General features: G+C 41.8%; 1 protein-coding gene across 1 annotated transcript in view; it reads right to left on the bottom strand.

Annotated features, from left to right (window-relative positions):
- The window catches only part of mgat4b (alpha-1,3-mannosyl-glycoprotein 4-beta-N-acetylglucosaminyltransferase B), a 138,982-nt gene that overhangs the window by 42,284 nt on the left and 79,770 nt on the right, over positions 1 to 16,928 (bottom strand). The window contains exons 3-7 of the mRNA XM_085360731.1: positions 15,360 to 15,539; positions 13,848 to 13,991; positions 11,989 to 12,122; positions 7,085 to 7,131; positions 5,972 to 6,085 (exon numbers count right to left, since the gene is read on the bottom strand). Of these exons, the coding sequence (XP_085216857.1) occupies positions 5,972 to 6,085; positions 7,085 to 7,131; positions 11,989 to 12,122; positions 13,848 to 13,991; positions 15,360 to 15,539 (619 nt within the window). The remainder of the gene's footprint in view (positions 1 to 5,971; positions 6,086 to 7,084; positions 7,132 to 11,988; positions 12,123 to 13,847; positions 13,992 to 15,359; positions 15,540 to 16,928) is intronic.

The raw sequence follows: 16,928 nt of genomic DNA, 5'->3' as shown, positions 1-16,928 counted from the left end.
GAAGAGGGAGGCAGCTGGAGATGGGGAGGGAAGGAAGGGAGGGGCAGGTAACCCCTCCCTGGGGCCAGCTCCCCCGCTGACCCCAGTAGGCACTCCCACCCTCCGCGACCCGCCAGGGAAGGGGGGCCCAGGCCCATCAGACCGGGGCCCAGTGCAGTAGCGCCCCCCGGCTCCACAGAGCCCTGGACAGTCCACCCAACCCCACCACAGAGAAAACTGCACCCACCCCACCAACCACACATCTTCCAGACTACATAAGACGGTAAACGCCCAGGCTGAGATCTTCCTCCACCTCTCCTGTATCTCCCCCTCCTGCAGAGAGTTCCTGAGAGAAGAAAGCTCCTGCCAGATGTGACCATCCCCCCCCACCAGTTGAAGAGCCCCCCAGGCGGCTCGATGCACCGGCGGCACCCTGCTCCAGGGCCGGGCCCCCATGCACCCACCCGCCCACAACCCCGGCAACACACCAACCAGGACCCGAGCCCCCGAGGCCCGGCCCGGGCCCCCGCCCAGAGACGGAGCACCCCCAGAACCTCACGCCCATCCCGGACCCACCCAGGGGCAGCCAGGTTGCCAGGTCAGTAACCCACGTCCGTCAGCACAGACCCTCCCCTAGCCCCGCTGCACGCAGCCGCGAGGAAACAGTCACCTGAGAGCCAACAGAGCCCTCAACCGGACGTGACCGCTACCCCGGGTTGAGCCCCCCAAGGAAGATGCCTCCGGGGAACCCCCCGACGCCCTAAGCCTGTCCCTACCCCCTCACCAATCACAACAGTGAAGGCGGGACCAAACTATGACCCCCCCACCCCCACTAGGTGATGGAGCTGATAAAAGGGGCCCAGAGCAATTGATCTGATGTGGTGGCAGAGGCTGTGTCAAGACTAATGTAATCTAATAGATAATTTCTATATTGGTTAGAATTAAGATTATTTTTATTTTTCCAGTTCATGAGGACTGTTTTCTTGGCTATGCATAGGGCAGTGAAGATCATATGGGCTATATTCTTTTCTGAAGTGACATTATCTAAGCTGCCCAACAAACACACTAAGGGGGAGGTTGGAATGTTACATTTCAGACATTTTGATAAGTCTTCACATATCTCGCGCCAAAACTTTTGCACTGGTGGACAGAACCAAAGAGCGTGGATGTAATTGTCTGGTGTATTGCCTTGACAGTGTGAGCAGTTGTTGGAAGATGTAAAGCCCATCTTGAACATCCGATGACCTGTATAGTGCACTCTATGAAGTATTTTGTATTGTATTAATTGCAGACTGGGATTTTTAATTAATTTAAAAGTTTTTAAGCAAATCTGAGACCAGAAGTTTTGGTCTAGGTTGACTGATAAATCTGCTTCCCACTTTGCAGTAGGAAGAGATATTGATTCATCTAATTTAGAAAGTGTTCTGTATATTTTAGATAATAATTTGGGGGATTTAAGAGTAAGAAAATGTGCCGCACTTAGTGGTGTTTGTAATTCAACTTGACTGAGGTTAAATTTCTTTTTTACTATGGATTTAATTTGTTGATATTCTAAAAACCTTGTCTTGTTGATCCCATATTGTTCAACTAGTCTGTCAAATGGAATAAATTCTGTTCCCTCTAATATATGTTCTAAGTATTTAATTCCTTTACAACTCCATTCTGGGAAATTAATCATATTATTGTTTTGTAATATGTCAGGGTTATTCCAGATAGGTGTACGTTTGCATGGGATTAATGAAGACTCCGTTATTTTTAGAAACTCCCACCATGCTGTTAGAGAAAAGCTGATGTTGATACTTTTAAAGCATTCATGTCTTTTGATGTTTGAGCTAATAAATGGTAGGTCTGAAATCTCTAGATCCTTGCATAGTGCCTGTTCAACATCTAGCCAGGGCTCAACTAAGAAGGTATGTTTTAACCATTCTGAGATGAACTGAAGCCTATTGGCTAAGAAGTATTGGTGAAAATTAGGCAGATCTAATCCTCCTCTATCCTTGGTTCTTTGTAGCGTTTTTAAGCTAATACGCGGGGGTTTATCTTTCCAAAGGAATTTGGAAATATATGAATCCAGAGATCTGAACCAATCTTGTGATGGTTTGTTAGGGATCATCAAAAATAAGTAATTTATTTTTGGCAAGATCATCATTTTTATAGTGGCGACCCTTCCCATGAGTGATATGGGTAAAGATTTCCATCTAGTCAGATCGCCTTCTACTTTCTTTAGAAGTGGGATGTGGTTTAGTTTAGTTAAGTCTGAAAGCTTAGGAGAGATATTAATACCTAAATATTTAATGTTTCCGGATTGCAGTGGGGCAGAGGAAGAATTATGGAAGGAGCAGTTAATGGGGAGAACTGTAGATTTTGGCCAGTTAATTGAATAATCTGAAACTCTTGAAAACCAGTTTATTAAAGTAATTACCTCAGAGAGGTTGGTTTGTGTGTTTTGCAGAAAAAGCAACACATCATCCGCATAGAGACTGATTTTATGTTCTATGTTCTTACATTTTATGCCCTTAATTGTTGTAGCCTGTCTAAATGCTGCTGCTAGAGGTTCGATAAAAATTGCAAAAAGTGAGGGGGAGAGTGGGCATCCCTGTCTGGTGCCCCTCAGGAGACAGAAGCTGGAGGATGTCTGGTCATTTGTTCTGATACGAGCTGTTGGGGAATTGTATAATATTCTTATCCAGTTTATGAAAGAGTTTCCAAAACCAAATTTGTGTAAAGTTGCGAATAAAAATTTCCAATTAACTCTGTCAAATGCTTTTTCTGCATCTAGAGATAATATTATGGCTTCGATGTTTTTATCGTATGAGTAGTCTATTAAATTAAGTAATCTACGAGTGTTTGTTGAGGAGTGCCGACCTTTTATGAAACCAGTTTGGTCAGGATGAATTAAGAGGGGGGTCATTTTCTCTAATCTCTTTGAGAGAGCTTTGCAGATTATTTTAAGGTCTACATTTAAAAGAGAAATTGGACGATAGCTTGAGGGAAATAAAGGGTCTTTGCCTGGTTTTAGCAGGAGACTAATGTTGGCAGAATTCATATTTGGTGGTAGTCTGCCCTTTTCCTCGATTTCCTGCAACATGCTGTGGAATACTGGTGCCAAAATTGTCCAGAATTCTTTGTAGAATTCTGCAGGGAAGCCGTCTGGACCTGGAGCCTTATTATTGGGCATACTTATCAGGGCTTCCTGGAGTTCACTTGGCGTCAGTGGCGAATCCAATTCCATTGCTTGACTGTCTAGTAATTTTGGAAGAGTTACGTTGTCAAGAAACAGATCAATTTCATTTTTAGATGGGTTTATTTGTGGTGAGTATAAAGTTTCATAGAAATCCCTAAAAATGTTGTTTATTCTTCCAGGATCATATATTGTGTTCCCCGATAAATCTTTAGCAGCACATATAGTTGTTTTTTCTTTATTTATTTTTAGCTGGTTAGCTAGAAATCGACCTGATTTGTTACTGTGTTCAAAATTCTGCAAGCGAAGTCTTTGTATAAGGAATTGTGTTTTTTTATTAATAGTTTCATTTAATTCTAGTTTTGTTTTGCATATTTTGTTCAATGTTTCCTGATCTTGGTGGGACGCGTAGGCTTCTTCTAGTGATTTGATGTTTTTTTCTAATTCCTGAATATTTTTGTTTTCTTCTTTCTTTTTGTGTGATGAGAAAGAAATTATTTTACCTCTCATCACAGCTTTCCCTGCTTCCCATAGAACAGAAGCAGATATTCCGGGAGTGTCATTAAAGTCTAAATATGAAGTCCATTCCTTTTTAAAGTATTTAATAAAGTCTTCATCTTTAAGTAGTGATATATTAAATCTCCAGTTTTTACTTGGCGTAGTATTATTCTTGTGCATTAGTGTTAAAGATACAGGAGCATGATCGCTGACAGCTATAGGATGAATCTCAGTGTCTGAAATGTCACACAGCAGTGAGCTGCTGACCAAAAAATAATCCAGACGAGAGTAAGAGTGATGAACATGCGAGAAAAAAGTATATTCCTTACTGGTGGGGTGAAGAGAGCGCCATGCATCGCAAAGACCAAAGTCGTTCATATACTGTTTGATTATATTTGTGGACTGCCAATTACGCTGAGTTCCTGTTGTATTACTTTTCATTCTACTAGTATAAGTCACTGTCCTAATATAGATAAACCTTCCCAGCAGACGTTTAGTACCTAAAATCATCACCAGCTGACATATACATTACTGAAGCCGTAGTTCTGATTATAGATTATATGAATATGAATTTAACTTAAGAGTTTTGTAATATTTGTTTCACATATTTGGTCTTTAACTCGCGCCACCACCACAGAACTCTTATTTCATCTCGTCGTTACTGAATCTAAAAACCTGTTTTTGTGTTTGTGTGTTTGGATTTCAGGTGTTGTGACTCCATGTTTGATGAAAATGACAGCAGTCTATCTCTCTGAGCTCCAACAGCTGGCAAACTAAATCAACTCGTTCCTGTTGTTTGAAGAACAAGTGCATCACTCAGCCCAGGTCTCAGCTCTTCTCATCAGTTAAGACTTGCAGCCCAGGTTCTGTCTGACAGATTTTCCTTCTGCATCGCATCTCTGAAAGCGGAGATTTTCTAGGAAAGAACTGAAGATGATGTCTGCAGACAGAACGAAATCACAAAATCAGAAGATCTCCTGGTCTCTCTCTGAGATGAGTCCCAAAAGGGAAGAAGAACGCTGTTTCTTCGTCTTCCTCTGCAGAGATGTTACAGTCAGCTACCCGTCGCCGCCGTTTTCACACCAACTCGCTCCAGAGCGTGTGTCACAGAGAAAACGACTCCACAAGCTTCAGATTTCAGTTTCTTCAGAGGCGGTGAATGAAAATAGCTCATCAGCACACAGACAGTGAAGAAGAGGATGAGGTGTTTCTTTTTTTCCTTCTCCCTTCCAATCATCTTTTCTACCTCCCTCCCTGTTCAGTGTTACCACAGGAACGGGGCCAAGGGGCGGAGCAGCAGTTCATTAAATAAAACGATGTCACTTCGAGCTGTGTGTGTGTTTCCTTTTAAGATGGCTCTCTCAAGGAGACAGGAAGGCGAGAGGACCAACTTAAGTGTGTGTGTGTGTTCAGTATGTGTGTGTGTGTCTGGTTAGGTTGCTCAGAGACTCATGAATTAGCCATGACAGGCTGACAGATGCCTGGGGAGATGTTAAACACATGCACACACACACAGACACACACACACACACACACACACACACACACACACACACACACACACACACACACACACTGACTGACATGCATGCATAAATACAAATGATTAGAGACACCCACCAGTACCAGCTTTCTCTCATTGCTGGAGCTCATAAATCACATACAAACGCACACCTGATTGGACTGTAAAGTTGACTATGTGGACTTGCACACCTATCTTTGTGGGGACCCTTGTGTGAGGACATTGCTGAGATCCGAGGACAGATTTTTTTAGAAGCAGGATCTCTACAGTCTTTGGTAGATGAGAATTCTCCAAACTGATTTCTATTCAGGATTTACTGAGTGTTGTATCCATTTATATAACATGCCTCTATTAATGAAATCCAGAAACAGCGTTATTTATATGACCTGATCCAGATGCTCTAAATATGTCTGGTTTTCAAGAGTCCACATCTACTTAAAGAAAGTTGTGGAACACGTGCACACACACACACTCGTTTTCATATCTTAGTGAGGACATCTATTTGAAACAATGCTTTCCCTAGTCGCTTACCCTAACCCTAACCATAAAAAATTAATGCCTAACCCTAACCCTTACCCTAAACCTAACCATAACCTATTTGAAACCCTGACACTAAAACCACATTCTGAGCCTCAAAAATGGCTTCAAACTCGTGTGGACGGGCATTTTGTTCCCTTAAGGGCTGTTGGTCCCCACAAGTATTGTAGCATGCCAATTTTCTGTCCTCACAAAGATGTCTAAACATGTACAAAGATATACACACACACACACACACACACATGTTTGCTGACCTGACTCTCTCCTTTGGGTCTCCGAAGGACTCTCGGAGTCGGGAGAAGTCGGGGTAGAAGTGGACCGACGGAGAGATGACCTCCAACAGACCCGACTGAATCTCTGCTGGAAAACTGAGAAACAAACGATCAATGTTCACACCAAACCATGAGCTCCCTCTATGACAGGAGTAGGCAACTTCAGGCCTCAAGAGTCAGCGTCCTGCAAGTTTTACATGTGCCCTTGATCCAACACGGCTGATTGAAATTGCTAAACTACCTCCTCAACATGTCTTGGAGTTCTCCAGAGTCCTGGTAATGAACTAATCATTTGACCCAGGGTGATATCTAAAACCTGCAGGACACCAGCACTTGAGGCCTGGAGTTGCCCGCCCCTGCTCACAAGCTAAGGACAGAAGAATAAAACAAACATGCACATACATAAAGCTGTTCGGTGTTCACATTCACAACTCTACACAGAAACCAAGATTCCCTGAAGTCAGCTATGGGGCCAAGCCTGACACAAATAGGTTCGTATGGGATATAAATTCATGTTGCTCTGTGTTCACTAGGCCAAGCTAACATGACATGGTCAGCAGTTTGGAGGTGCTCCACAAATACAAAGTCAACACATTCCAATATGTTTGTTTGTTTGCAGTTTTTGACTTAATAATGCAGTCAAGCTTGTTGACACGACTGATTGTGGGCTGTGTGCGCTATAATTTACTGTCATGAGGCAACAACTCATTCACACACGACAAAGATTTATTTATACAAACTGTAACTTGTCCACTGTGAACAGTGACTTGATCCCACAATACAATAAGTTCACATATTTGAATTTCAATATATAAATATTCATGATGATATGTAGTGTTTCACTAATAAACACTAATCCAGAAGATTAATATTAATCAGCATATCAATCTGTTATATTTTATTTTCAGAAAATTAGGAAAGCGGCGTTTAAATCCAGCCTGATGTCGTCTTATACATGCAGGAATAGTTCCAGTCCCAGTCTACTTAACAGTGGTATTGTTATCTCAGCTGAAAATGTCCATAAAAGGGACGACACACACACACACTCATGTTGGCTGCAGTAGTAACAACATCCTGTCATGCAGGTTGACTTACAGGCGCTTCAGGTTGTCTGCTACACTGCTGGCGTACTGTTGGTCAGCCTGAAAACACAGAAAAGCAGTTTAAGTCTTGATGTGAAACTCACAGCTTCGAAGCATCAGATGACTCATCAAGAGTGATGAAGTCAAGAATTCATCCATATAAGCTGCACTACACGCTCAAGTTACTTTAAGGTAAAGACTTTATGAATTTAGAGAGAAACCCAAACAGAGAAGCACTTCTGGGGTAAGAAGGATCTGAGAGGAGCAGCCATCTGCCAGGACCGATTTGGGGTGAAGAGAAAAAGGAGAGAGAAAGGAACAAAATACACACTATTTATTGATGTGCATCAGTGGCATATAAACACTTGGATGGTGGAAGGAGGAAGTTAAAAGTGCTCATACATCATAGGCAGGCTCCAGCAGCCTGAGCTTATAGCAATTTAAATAAGATCAGATGTTTACAGTTAGGACTAACTGTAAACTGTTGTGAAAATCAAGGTTTGAGCCCTTAAATCCCAACTGGGAGGTGTGATAGCTGAAGGCTCTGCCTCCCATTCTACCTTCACAAACTCTAGAAACCACAAGTGAGCCTGCAGCCTGAGAGGGAAGTGCTCTTTCAAGACAATAAGAGAAACAGTGGGGCATGATTATTCAGGTTTTTGTACATGAAAAGAAATATTTTCCTTTAAGAAAGATTTCATATCCAAGTGCTGTTCATTCTCTTCACTGCCCTATAATAAGGGCATAAAAGCTCAGTTCCATGCACTGCTGCAAGTGTCTCTCTCTCCCAGTCATTAATGCAGAATGGGTCCAAACAGTAAAGGTTACCATTTAATGAAACCATGGAGAGTAAAAACACAGCATCACTTCGAAATAGTTAGTCAGTTATTTCATAATGAGGCGCACCATGAAATTAATTTAATAGCTTAATTGTTGATGTATTTGCATGTTTAAAGTGAGGTAATTTACACTAAAAGAGCTCAATTTAAAGAAGTAGACAGCAAATTGAGAAAACTATAAACAGCAGGAGTCATAATAAGTCTAGTGTTTGGTGTCTCTGCAGTTTCGTGTGATTTTGTAGTCTAGTTTCGCTCTGTGGTCTTCAGGCCTGTCTCTTCGTGGCTGTTTAACATCTGTTTACAGCAACTGCTCACATGTGTGAAGTAACTGTGCATCACTGTACAGCTGTTTTATGTTGTTTAGCATTTCTCTGCAGCCACTGTGTTAACAGGCGGCACCGAAACACTTTTCCTGTCTTGCAGAATCATGCTCATGCCCAAGTATCTCCGACACGCAGTGTTCAAGTTCTCACTTTTTCTTGTTGTGCACAATAACACACAAATGCACACACTAAGTGTGCATTTGAATGTTCACAAATACACACGGGAGGCTGAGGTCATCTCAATATTTTAGTTTTTTCCTAAAACACACACACACACACACACACACACACACACGCACACACACACACACTTGTTCAAGCTCAAACATCAACAAGTTAAGAAATCGGTAACATCAGAGCTCGGCCCAATCAGGGCACAGATGGACTCCCTGTGGGACCCAATCATCTGGCTCTGAAGGTCACAGCACGGTCACATGTATTTCCAGCGCGCTTTTCCGAGAGTTTGTGGTTTGTTTTGGCATCCTGGAGGTGCCAGCTGGGTGGAGCTTACCGCAGAGCTCAGTGTTAACGAGAAGCAGACGCCATTAGAGCCTCTCGCTGATGAAACAAACACTAAAAGTATGACACATATTTTTATAGGACCATATTTTATTAGAAAATGAAAGGGAAAACTTCTCCACTATAAGAGAGGCAGGAAGGGCTTGTTAAATCGATGTCACTGACATGGAGCCCACAAAGTCTGAAATAAAAACTGGGCTGATTAGAGAACGAGACTCAGGTGGACAGTCACAGGAAACCACGACAGAGAGCTGATCTTTAAAGGTGAACAGAAAACAACCACAGCATACTAATACTACAGGAATCTGAACAATTAGCAAGAAGTACGACACAAGGAAACTGTACTTATCACAAGAAACCCTAACCAAAGGATCCATAACTCATAAGAAAAGATTAATAATAAAGAAATCAAAACAGGAAATCCAAACTCAGCCTAACAACAATCCAAAAAAGAGGAGTAGAAACCAGGAATCCCAAAGTGACTCAAAACCCTGGGACCACAATCAAGAGACCATGACATAATTATGCAATTTTCCAAATTTTGTTGGTATAAATGTTCTGGTTTACAGCCGACTGCTGTGTCTTTTCCATGTTTATCATAGTGGCCTAGGAGCCTAGTCATGACACCATTAACTGTTATCGTACATTAAATTGTAGTCACTTTAAATGGTAAAGAAAACACCACAGACTCTGATCTCTGACGCTGAAGCTAGAGGATCTTTTCATCTCTTCTCAGCCGTCTCTCTTGTATTACCTTTCAGCCCTATTCTGAGTCAGGTGACAGAGGAGATGATTGCAGACCTGTTCGTGTGAAATAAAGGATGTGTGGTGGATCTGTCGGGGGCCGGGACACCAGGTTGGGCTGTGTCACATGCTCCTCTGCATTTTGAATGGAACATGCTTTGGTCATGCAATATTCATGTTACACTTCTTTAAAAGCTTTAAGTACTTTCGTTCCTTGTTCGTCTGCATAAACAAACCCTGCTGAGACGCCATGTGACGAGTTTATCCGAAACCCAAAACCCCGAACCTGAACAAAAGTTAAATTAAAGCCAAGTTTTTAATTTTAATTTCAGCCTGAATCCAGCAAGTAAAGCTGAAATCTGTGACTATGAGATAAAAACAAAAACATTGAGAGGATTTTAAATATTATATCAGCCTGGAGGAAAAACAAACACAAGCATCCAACTGAAAAACAGATAGAAATTAAATTGCAGAACAGAAAGTAAAGGAAAAATAGCAAGATGGAAACAGCAGAGCAGAGAAATGTAGCTGGCTCTGAAACTGATCTGAGTTTATAAACCAGGGAGTCTTCAGCGGCAGCTTATAAACTCTCCAGTCAGTCTACTGCAGTAGATGCTTGCACAACTTTGAGCTTTAGTCTCGGTACAGTGTCCTCTACCAACTCAAAGCTAGAGGTGTTTTTGTCCCAAAGAAATTTACATGCCAAACACTTTGCCTCTGGGGCTCTATTCTGCTTCCAGTATTAACTATTGTTAGCTTAAAAGTAGACGACAGCTGTATGCAAAAATGATAAAATATATTTTTCCCAGTTGTAGGTACAAGGCAGGGATAACTCTTCTTTTGTTGTGCCAACTGAACCACTGGCTCCATCTATAAACCACTGCCTTTATACAACTGAAAGTCTTCTTGCAACCACAGGTGTCGCCCCCTGTTGGCCAGTAAAATGAATAAAGATTTAGGACACTTCCTAGTTGGTTTCATGTTTTAACATCTGTAATCTACACAGTCTCTGGCTGATATGCATGAATTGAAAGCTATCTCATGGAACTGAAAGTGCCAATTCATCCAAACCCCCCCTGGTCATTTATAAATTAGTTTAGCTAACATGCAAGATAGCCAAGTTATAAAGCTAGCCCTAACTTGATGTCCATGTGACCTTTGTATAGTATATACACTGCTCTCTAAGTTGTTGTACAACTTACATGATAGACAGCACATTCAGACCAACATAGCATTAATCTGACTCTTGCTCATGCAAACAACAGATTGATGGCTGGAAGTCGCATAATGGGTGCAGTTAATAATGATGGTTTTCTAGAAGTAACAGTGAGCTCCTTTAAAGAGATTATCACTACTAATGGGCTTTCAGGTGAATTTGAAGAGATGCCATAAAGTACTGTGAGATTAACCAACACAGTATTGGATTGGATTTGCACAAATGAGATTTGACAAAACAGTAAGAAGAGATATGAACTGAACTAACATGAGATGAGAAGCTGTGAGTGGGAACAAACAAAGACAGTATAAACTGTGACCTTCATCACTGTAAAGACACAAACACACTGACTTTATTTATTAAAAGAGCATACAGCATACACATTTCGCAGATTGACTTTAATGATCTAATGTGTGAGCGCGTGCTCACACACACACACACAACATCATTGCTTTACCTCCCTTGGGCAATTAGAGGTTACCATTAGCATGGAAGCTAAACACGGAGAATCACTGACATTATCGGTGTGTGTGTGTGTGTGTGTGTGTGTGTGTGTGTGTGTGTGTGTGTGTGTGTCTGTGAGGTTCATTAGCTAAACCACTGGCCTTTAGAAACCATGCAAGGAAGCTCATGCATCAACACACACTCACTCTGATGGCCAATTATCCACGCACGTGTTTCCATCACTTCAGAGGACATCACTTGGACTTAGATTCTTTCTCAGAGAATGAACTGAACATAATCAAATCAATTCTGTATTTGATTTTCTTTTAATATCATCGCTGTAATTGAGGTTGGGAGGTAGTGCAGTAAAGTAATGGGTGTGGCAACACAGTTTTTGATGCGCAACAAAGGTACAACCAGCCAGTGTATAATTCAAACATACTGCAGTTATAGCACGCAACCAAATCTAGCCTTTAGCTTTACCCGAAGATCATTTCATGTTTTTAACAAAAAACACAGCACAACAGGACAGAGGTTTTAGTGCCAAGGCAGGAAGTCAACATATGCTTAGACATACATATTAACATTTGTAGCACCTCAAGTGGCCACTACGGGAACTGCAGTTCTTGATGTTGTGTTCAATCAGTTCTTCAGTGCTGGGACGTTGCTGCTTGGGTCTATAATAGTACCTATTTCACATAAACCTTTAAAGGATAAAGATTTAACTTATGGGGACTTTCGGTCACATTAAGGAAGACAAGTCCCTAAAGTGTGATTGTGATTAGGATGCAGGTCCCCACAATGTTAGTTATACAAGTTCACACACACTGACCTCGGCAATGAGGACCACGATGACGCAGTCGTCTTTCTCGGCGGCGCTGAGCTCTGACATCAGAGAGGTGAGCGTGTCGGTCAGATAGGAGTGGACCTCCCTCTTCACACTGGGAACCCCCATCACTATGGAGACTACACACACACACACACAAAATTTGAAATGTTTGGTGAAGATTGCCTGTAATGTCCCACAATATGAAAGGTCCAGATGGAGAAGCACTCACTGGTAATACCAAGCAAATAGACACTACCAAGGATTTAGGAGATCCATTTATTTTGCAGGAAATAAACAGAGCCTAAAGCAGCCAAGGAGACCTAACATTTTCCCAAAACATACACAGAGTCAGAAGCATTGGTGCTGTAAATATTTCCAGCAAATACACAGAGCCAGTGGTTTAATTAAGGGATCTAGGAGCACTGAGTATTTCCAGTATGTACACAGAGCCTGGATGTGAAAGAGTCTTAGGAAGAGAGACTGGTTAAACATAAATATTCACAGGAAATAGACAGAGACAGTGAGTAGACTGACATTTCACAATGAAAAACATTTCTAGGAAACACATAGGTAGTTCAAGGACTGTAGGAGTGGAGAATATTTCAATTCCAAGAGCCTGGGAAATTTTCAGTGTTACCAACAAATACACAGAGCCAGGCCAAATATATTGGGATAGGGCTATATATACTTCCTGTTAAGCCATTTCAAATTAAAAGATGTTCAGGAGGTTTCTTATATTCATTACATTTGTGTTGAACATAAGAAAGAAAGAAGAAAGAAACTTCATCAAAAAAGACTAGACAAGGACACACGCAGGCACACATACACACACGCAGGCACACACACGCAGGCACACACACAGACACACACACACACACACACACACAGGCCATATTTCTGCACATTTAAGTCTTTCAGTTTTAGTTTAATATGTTTTCCTCCCCTTGATGCTTCAGAAAAAGAAAACACTTCGTGCTGATCCTGTTTTGTTTCAAAGCTTTAACATATAAATCAGATTTGTGTCTCTCTCTCTCTCTCTCTCTCACACACACACACACACACACACACACACACACACACACACACACACACACACACACACACACACACACACACAAATAAATATATATAATTTCCTTGCTGTGTTTCTTTTCTTGGTGGTTATCTCTGTCCTCTGCTGCACCATAAAGCACTTTCCACACGACTAACCCGTTTTAGTCAGGGCATCATAAATTTATCTGACTGCTTGTGCGCACGCACACACACACACAGAAATATCTTCCATTTTCTGATGTGTTTGTTCTCTGTGGTTTTATCTGTATTTATGTCGTCTGTGTAAAGCAGAGTTGTCAGAAAATGGTTTACTAAGCAGAAAAAAAGCTTTAAAAATAAATTAGGCTTGACACACACACAAACACGCACACTTCAGGAGTGACCTTGGTCAGCCTGTTTGATCACAGCTCTGTATTTATTCGCCAGAGGATGTTGGGTTTATAAGGGGGCCTCGGTGAGCTGCTGCCCCAGGAGAGGAGCACAGTGCCTGGGCTGTTGGTTCAGCCAGGACCCCTTGGCCATAAGAAGGCTAAGACAGTTTTACCAAAAAGACTGAGATCCATTAGACTTATGCCTATGTACCTTTATATAAGGCTTAATTTTAGGCTCTGTAATATTAACTTTAGATCTTTTTATATAAAACAAGATCTTGCCTTTATTTAACCTCAAAGTTTCTAAAGATTTAAAATCTTTTTTCAACAAAATTAAAATCTTCTTCCAAGAAAGCAGGCTATTTGCAGGCTGTGAAGATTATTAAATCAAACAAACTCCATGCAGGTGTGCTTAGAAAAAGGTGTGATGGATTTTACCTCCAGTGCGTCCCTGTCCCAGGTGCACGGCGGGCTGTAGGCTGTCCTCTCTGTTCAGCAGGTGAGGAAGATGATGGAAGATGGAGGGAAGCTGCAGCACGTTTTTACTGCTGCTCACGTTCCACAGCTTCAGCCTCGTCTCCTCTGCAGACACACAGAGGCCAAACCAGGAGAGATCAGGTCACGTTTATTCAGGTCTCCCCGCCGCCAGCTTAAACCGGCTGAATCACACTTTCATATAAAGTACTTAGAAACACGCCTGCAGTTGGAGTGAAGTCGGCGTAAACTGAGCACGCTAACAGATCAGATTGAGCTTTATCTCCTCTGAACACACACAGAGTAAATTACAGCAGATAAAACAGATCAGTTTAAATGGCTTACAGATGATTCTTCACATCTTCTGACTGAGCACATTATTCAGTTTTTGCTTCGTGGCAGCGAGACGAGGACAGAAACGCTGCATGCTGAGTGACTGCATGACTTCAGGTCTCAAGGGCACCTGATTTATTTTAAATGTGGGGTCGAACAAAAATTGCTTTCCAGATCATGAGAGATGAGAGGTGTGTCGCTGGAGCCGACTGTGCACTTTACCAGCGCAGTCTATCCCAACACTGTGAAAGGTATGACACAGGACTTCGAGTGTTTCACCCAAACCCCTAAAAGTGGCTCTACTTAACCCTCGCCATCAATGGCAGACCTCAGACAGTGTATGACTGCAGTGTTTCTTTGTAAGGGAAGCAAACTGGTAATGAGATATTGTTAAAACTTTATGTTTTCCTTGAGACATCTCAGCATATTTTTAAAATAAATAATTAAGATATTTTAAAAATGTACTGAAACTTCTTTATACCAAGAAAAGGGAACATTTGTAAGGTGTTTTCTTAAAAGCTGCAGTATAGGTTTAATGGTTCAGTTGTGAAGTAGAATGAGTTTGACACCCCAGAAGGTCGAGACTGTTTAAAAGAGAAGTCAGTATCACAAATTTAATCAGGTCAGCTTTTGATTTTTATTGGTCGACTGAAGGAACAACACTTTAATCAGAACTCGTGTGAAACGACCTTCAAAATCAAATAAAGTGTAAAGATAAAGGAAAAAATGACAGCACTAAAATAGCTGTAGATGTCAGTACGATGATGGGAAAAGGCAAATTCAAGATATAAAACACAGTCCCGATCAAAAGTTTAAGACCAAAAAAAAAAAAAGGTAAATGGCCTGTATTTATATAGCGCTTTACTAGTCCCTAAGGACCCCAAAGCGCTTTACATATCCAGTCATAACCACCCATTCACGCACACATTCACACACTCACACACTGGTGATGGCAAGCTACATTGAAAAGACCACTTGAAAAATGGCAAAAACATCATATTTTGCGTGGTTGGAACTTAACAAGGTTCCAAGTAGATTTTCAACATGCAACAAGAAGAAATGGGAGTGAGACAAAAGTCATGCAATTTATTGATAACAACGCTTAAAATGAAACAGGCTGTTTTACAGCTGATCAAAACTGACCCGAGAGACTGCTCCAGGTGCGGTTGATGTCTCTGAGCGCCTGCTTCTCGGCGATTGCCCTCTTGATCTCCTCCAGGACCAGGTTCAGCTCTTTGGAGCGCCGCAGGTTCTCCTGCTCGGCCGAGTGGAGGCGCTCCCTCAGCGCCAAGAACTCCCTCTGGTAGATATCAACCACATCTCCTGCATACGAAGAGGAGAGGAGGGGACGAGGTTATTACATGTGTTCAGGTGAACTCATGTAATTAAAAAAAGAAAAAAAGTCCCACAAACAGCAAAAGCAAGAATCCACTTGATGCCTTTCTTTGAAAAAACAATAAATTGCAGTAAAAGCAGTTTAAGTCTGTCCGTCCAAACTCGCACCATTGATGTAGTGAAACGTTGACATGTGGACATCAGAGATCAACATCTCAAACTCAACATCTGACCAAACACGGTCACAAACAACCATCAACATCCAGGACCAAAAAAATAAAACTAACGACGAAGCAAATAATGATATCTCGCTTGCACGGTATGTACGAAGACTTACAATCGGCTTTTTAAATGTTTATGTTGCACACTGTGGGTCAGGTGGAAGCATGATGTCCTGCAGGATTGACCATGAAGTTGACTGAAAGGTGCCAAAACCTGCAGTTTCTCAAACGGCCACTTCAACCTCCAAATGGAGTCGGCCCTCATTTTGCTTTTACAGTAAAGCTGACCAAGTGTTCATAATTTCATCCTACTGGATATTTTGATGGAAGTTTGAGAATTCTTGCGTTATACAAAACCATCTATTCCAAATTTAAAGAAAGTTCAGGGTCTGCAGGGCTAACAATGGAATGATGCTTTTTTCTGCCGGATTGGACAAACATCAGGTAAACTTGTACTTGCTGTGGAGTATTTTTCTGCATTGTTCTTTTACAGGATATATTTCAATTTTAGTCCTGTGTCTATAATGAAGCTGTAATCTGACTCAAGCCGTGTGCAAACACAAGAAGTAAAATCAATACAGGTTTATTAATGGGCGCATGTCCCTGTTTTATTACACTTGTGCATATTCTCCGTCAGCGCTGAGTGGCAGACAGGAAAACAGAGACAGACTGAGGCTTCATGGGATTACTCTGAAGGCAGACAGAGCGTATAGGACTGTGCCAGATCGTCATCATCAACAGGTAGGAGGGAAAAAAGGACATAATCTGGGTAAAAACATGGAAATAAAAAGCTAAATCCTTCATCTGCCGCAGCAAATAGCATCCGGCCGTCCATCATCCTGCCATCATCCCTCGCTGAGTTAATGCTATGTGGTGGTAAAGCTGCACTAATCCCTTTTGGGCTCACACGCAGACGTCCCCGTTCACTTTGTTCAGCCCTCCAGCTGTAATACATCCGACTGAGACTCCAAAAATAAGAAGTGTCAACATGAACAGCTTGGCCTCAACTTTTCTCAGCCTGAGCCTGCAGATAATGAGCTTTACACATTTTAATTTAACAGTTTTACTGAATTCGATATACAGAAGACGGAGGGCAGTCGGTGCGCTTACCTCGTCTACAGACAGAGACACGCTGTTATTTTGAACAAAGCTTCAC

This window comes from Diplotaxodon limnothrissa, linkage group LG2, assembly GCF_057381915.1.
Source record: "Diplotaxodon limnothrissa isolate DT_005_m linkage group LG2, D_limnothrissa_male_GT1.1, whole genome shotgun sequence".
Classification (NCBI taxonomy): domain Eukaryota; kingdom Metazoa; phylum Chordata; class Actinopteri; order Cichliformes; family Cichlidae; genus Diplotaxodon; species Diplotaxodon limnothrissa.
Note: the sequence above shows the minus strand (reverse complement) of the source record. Positions and strands in the feature narration are given on the sequence as shown.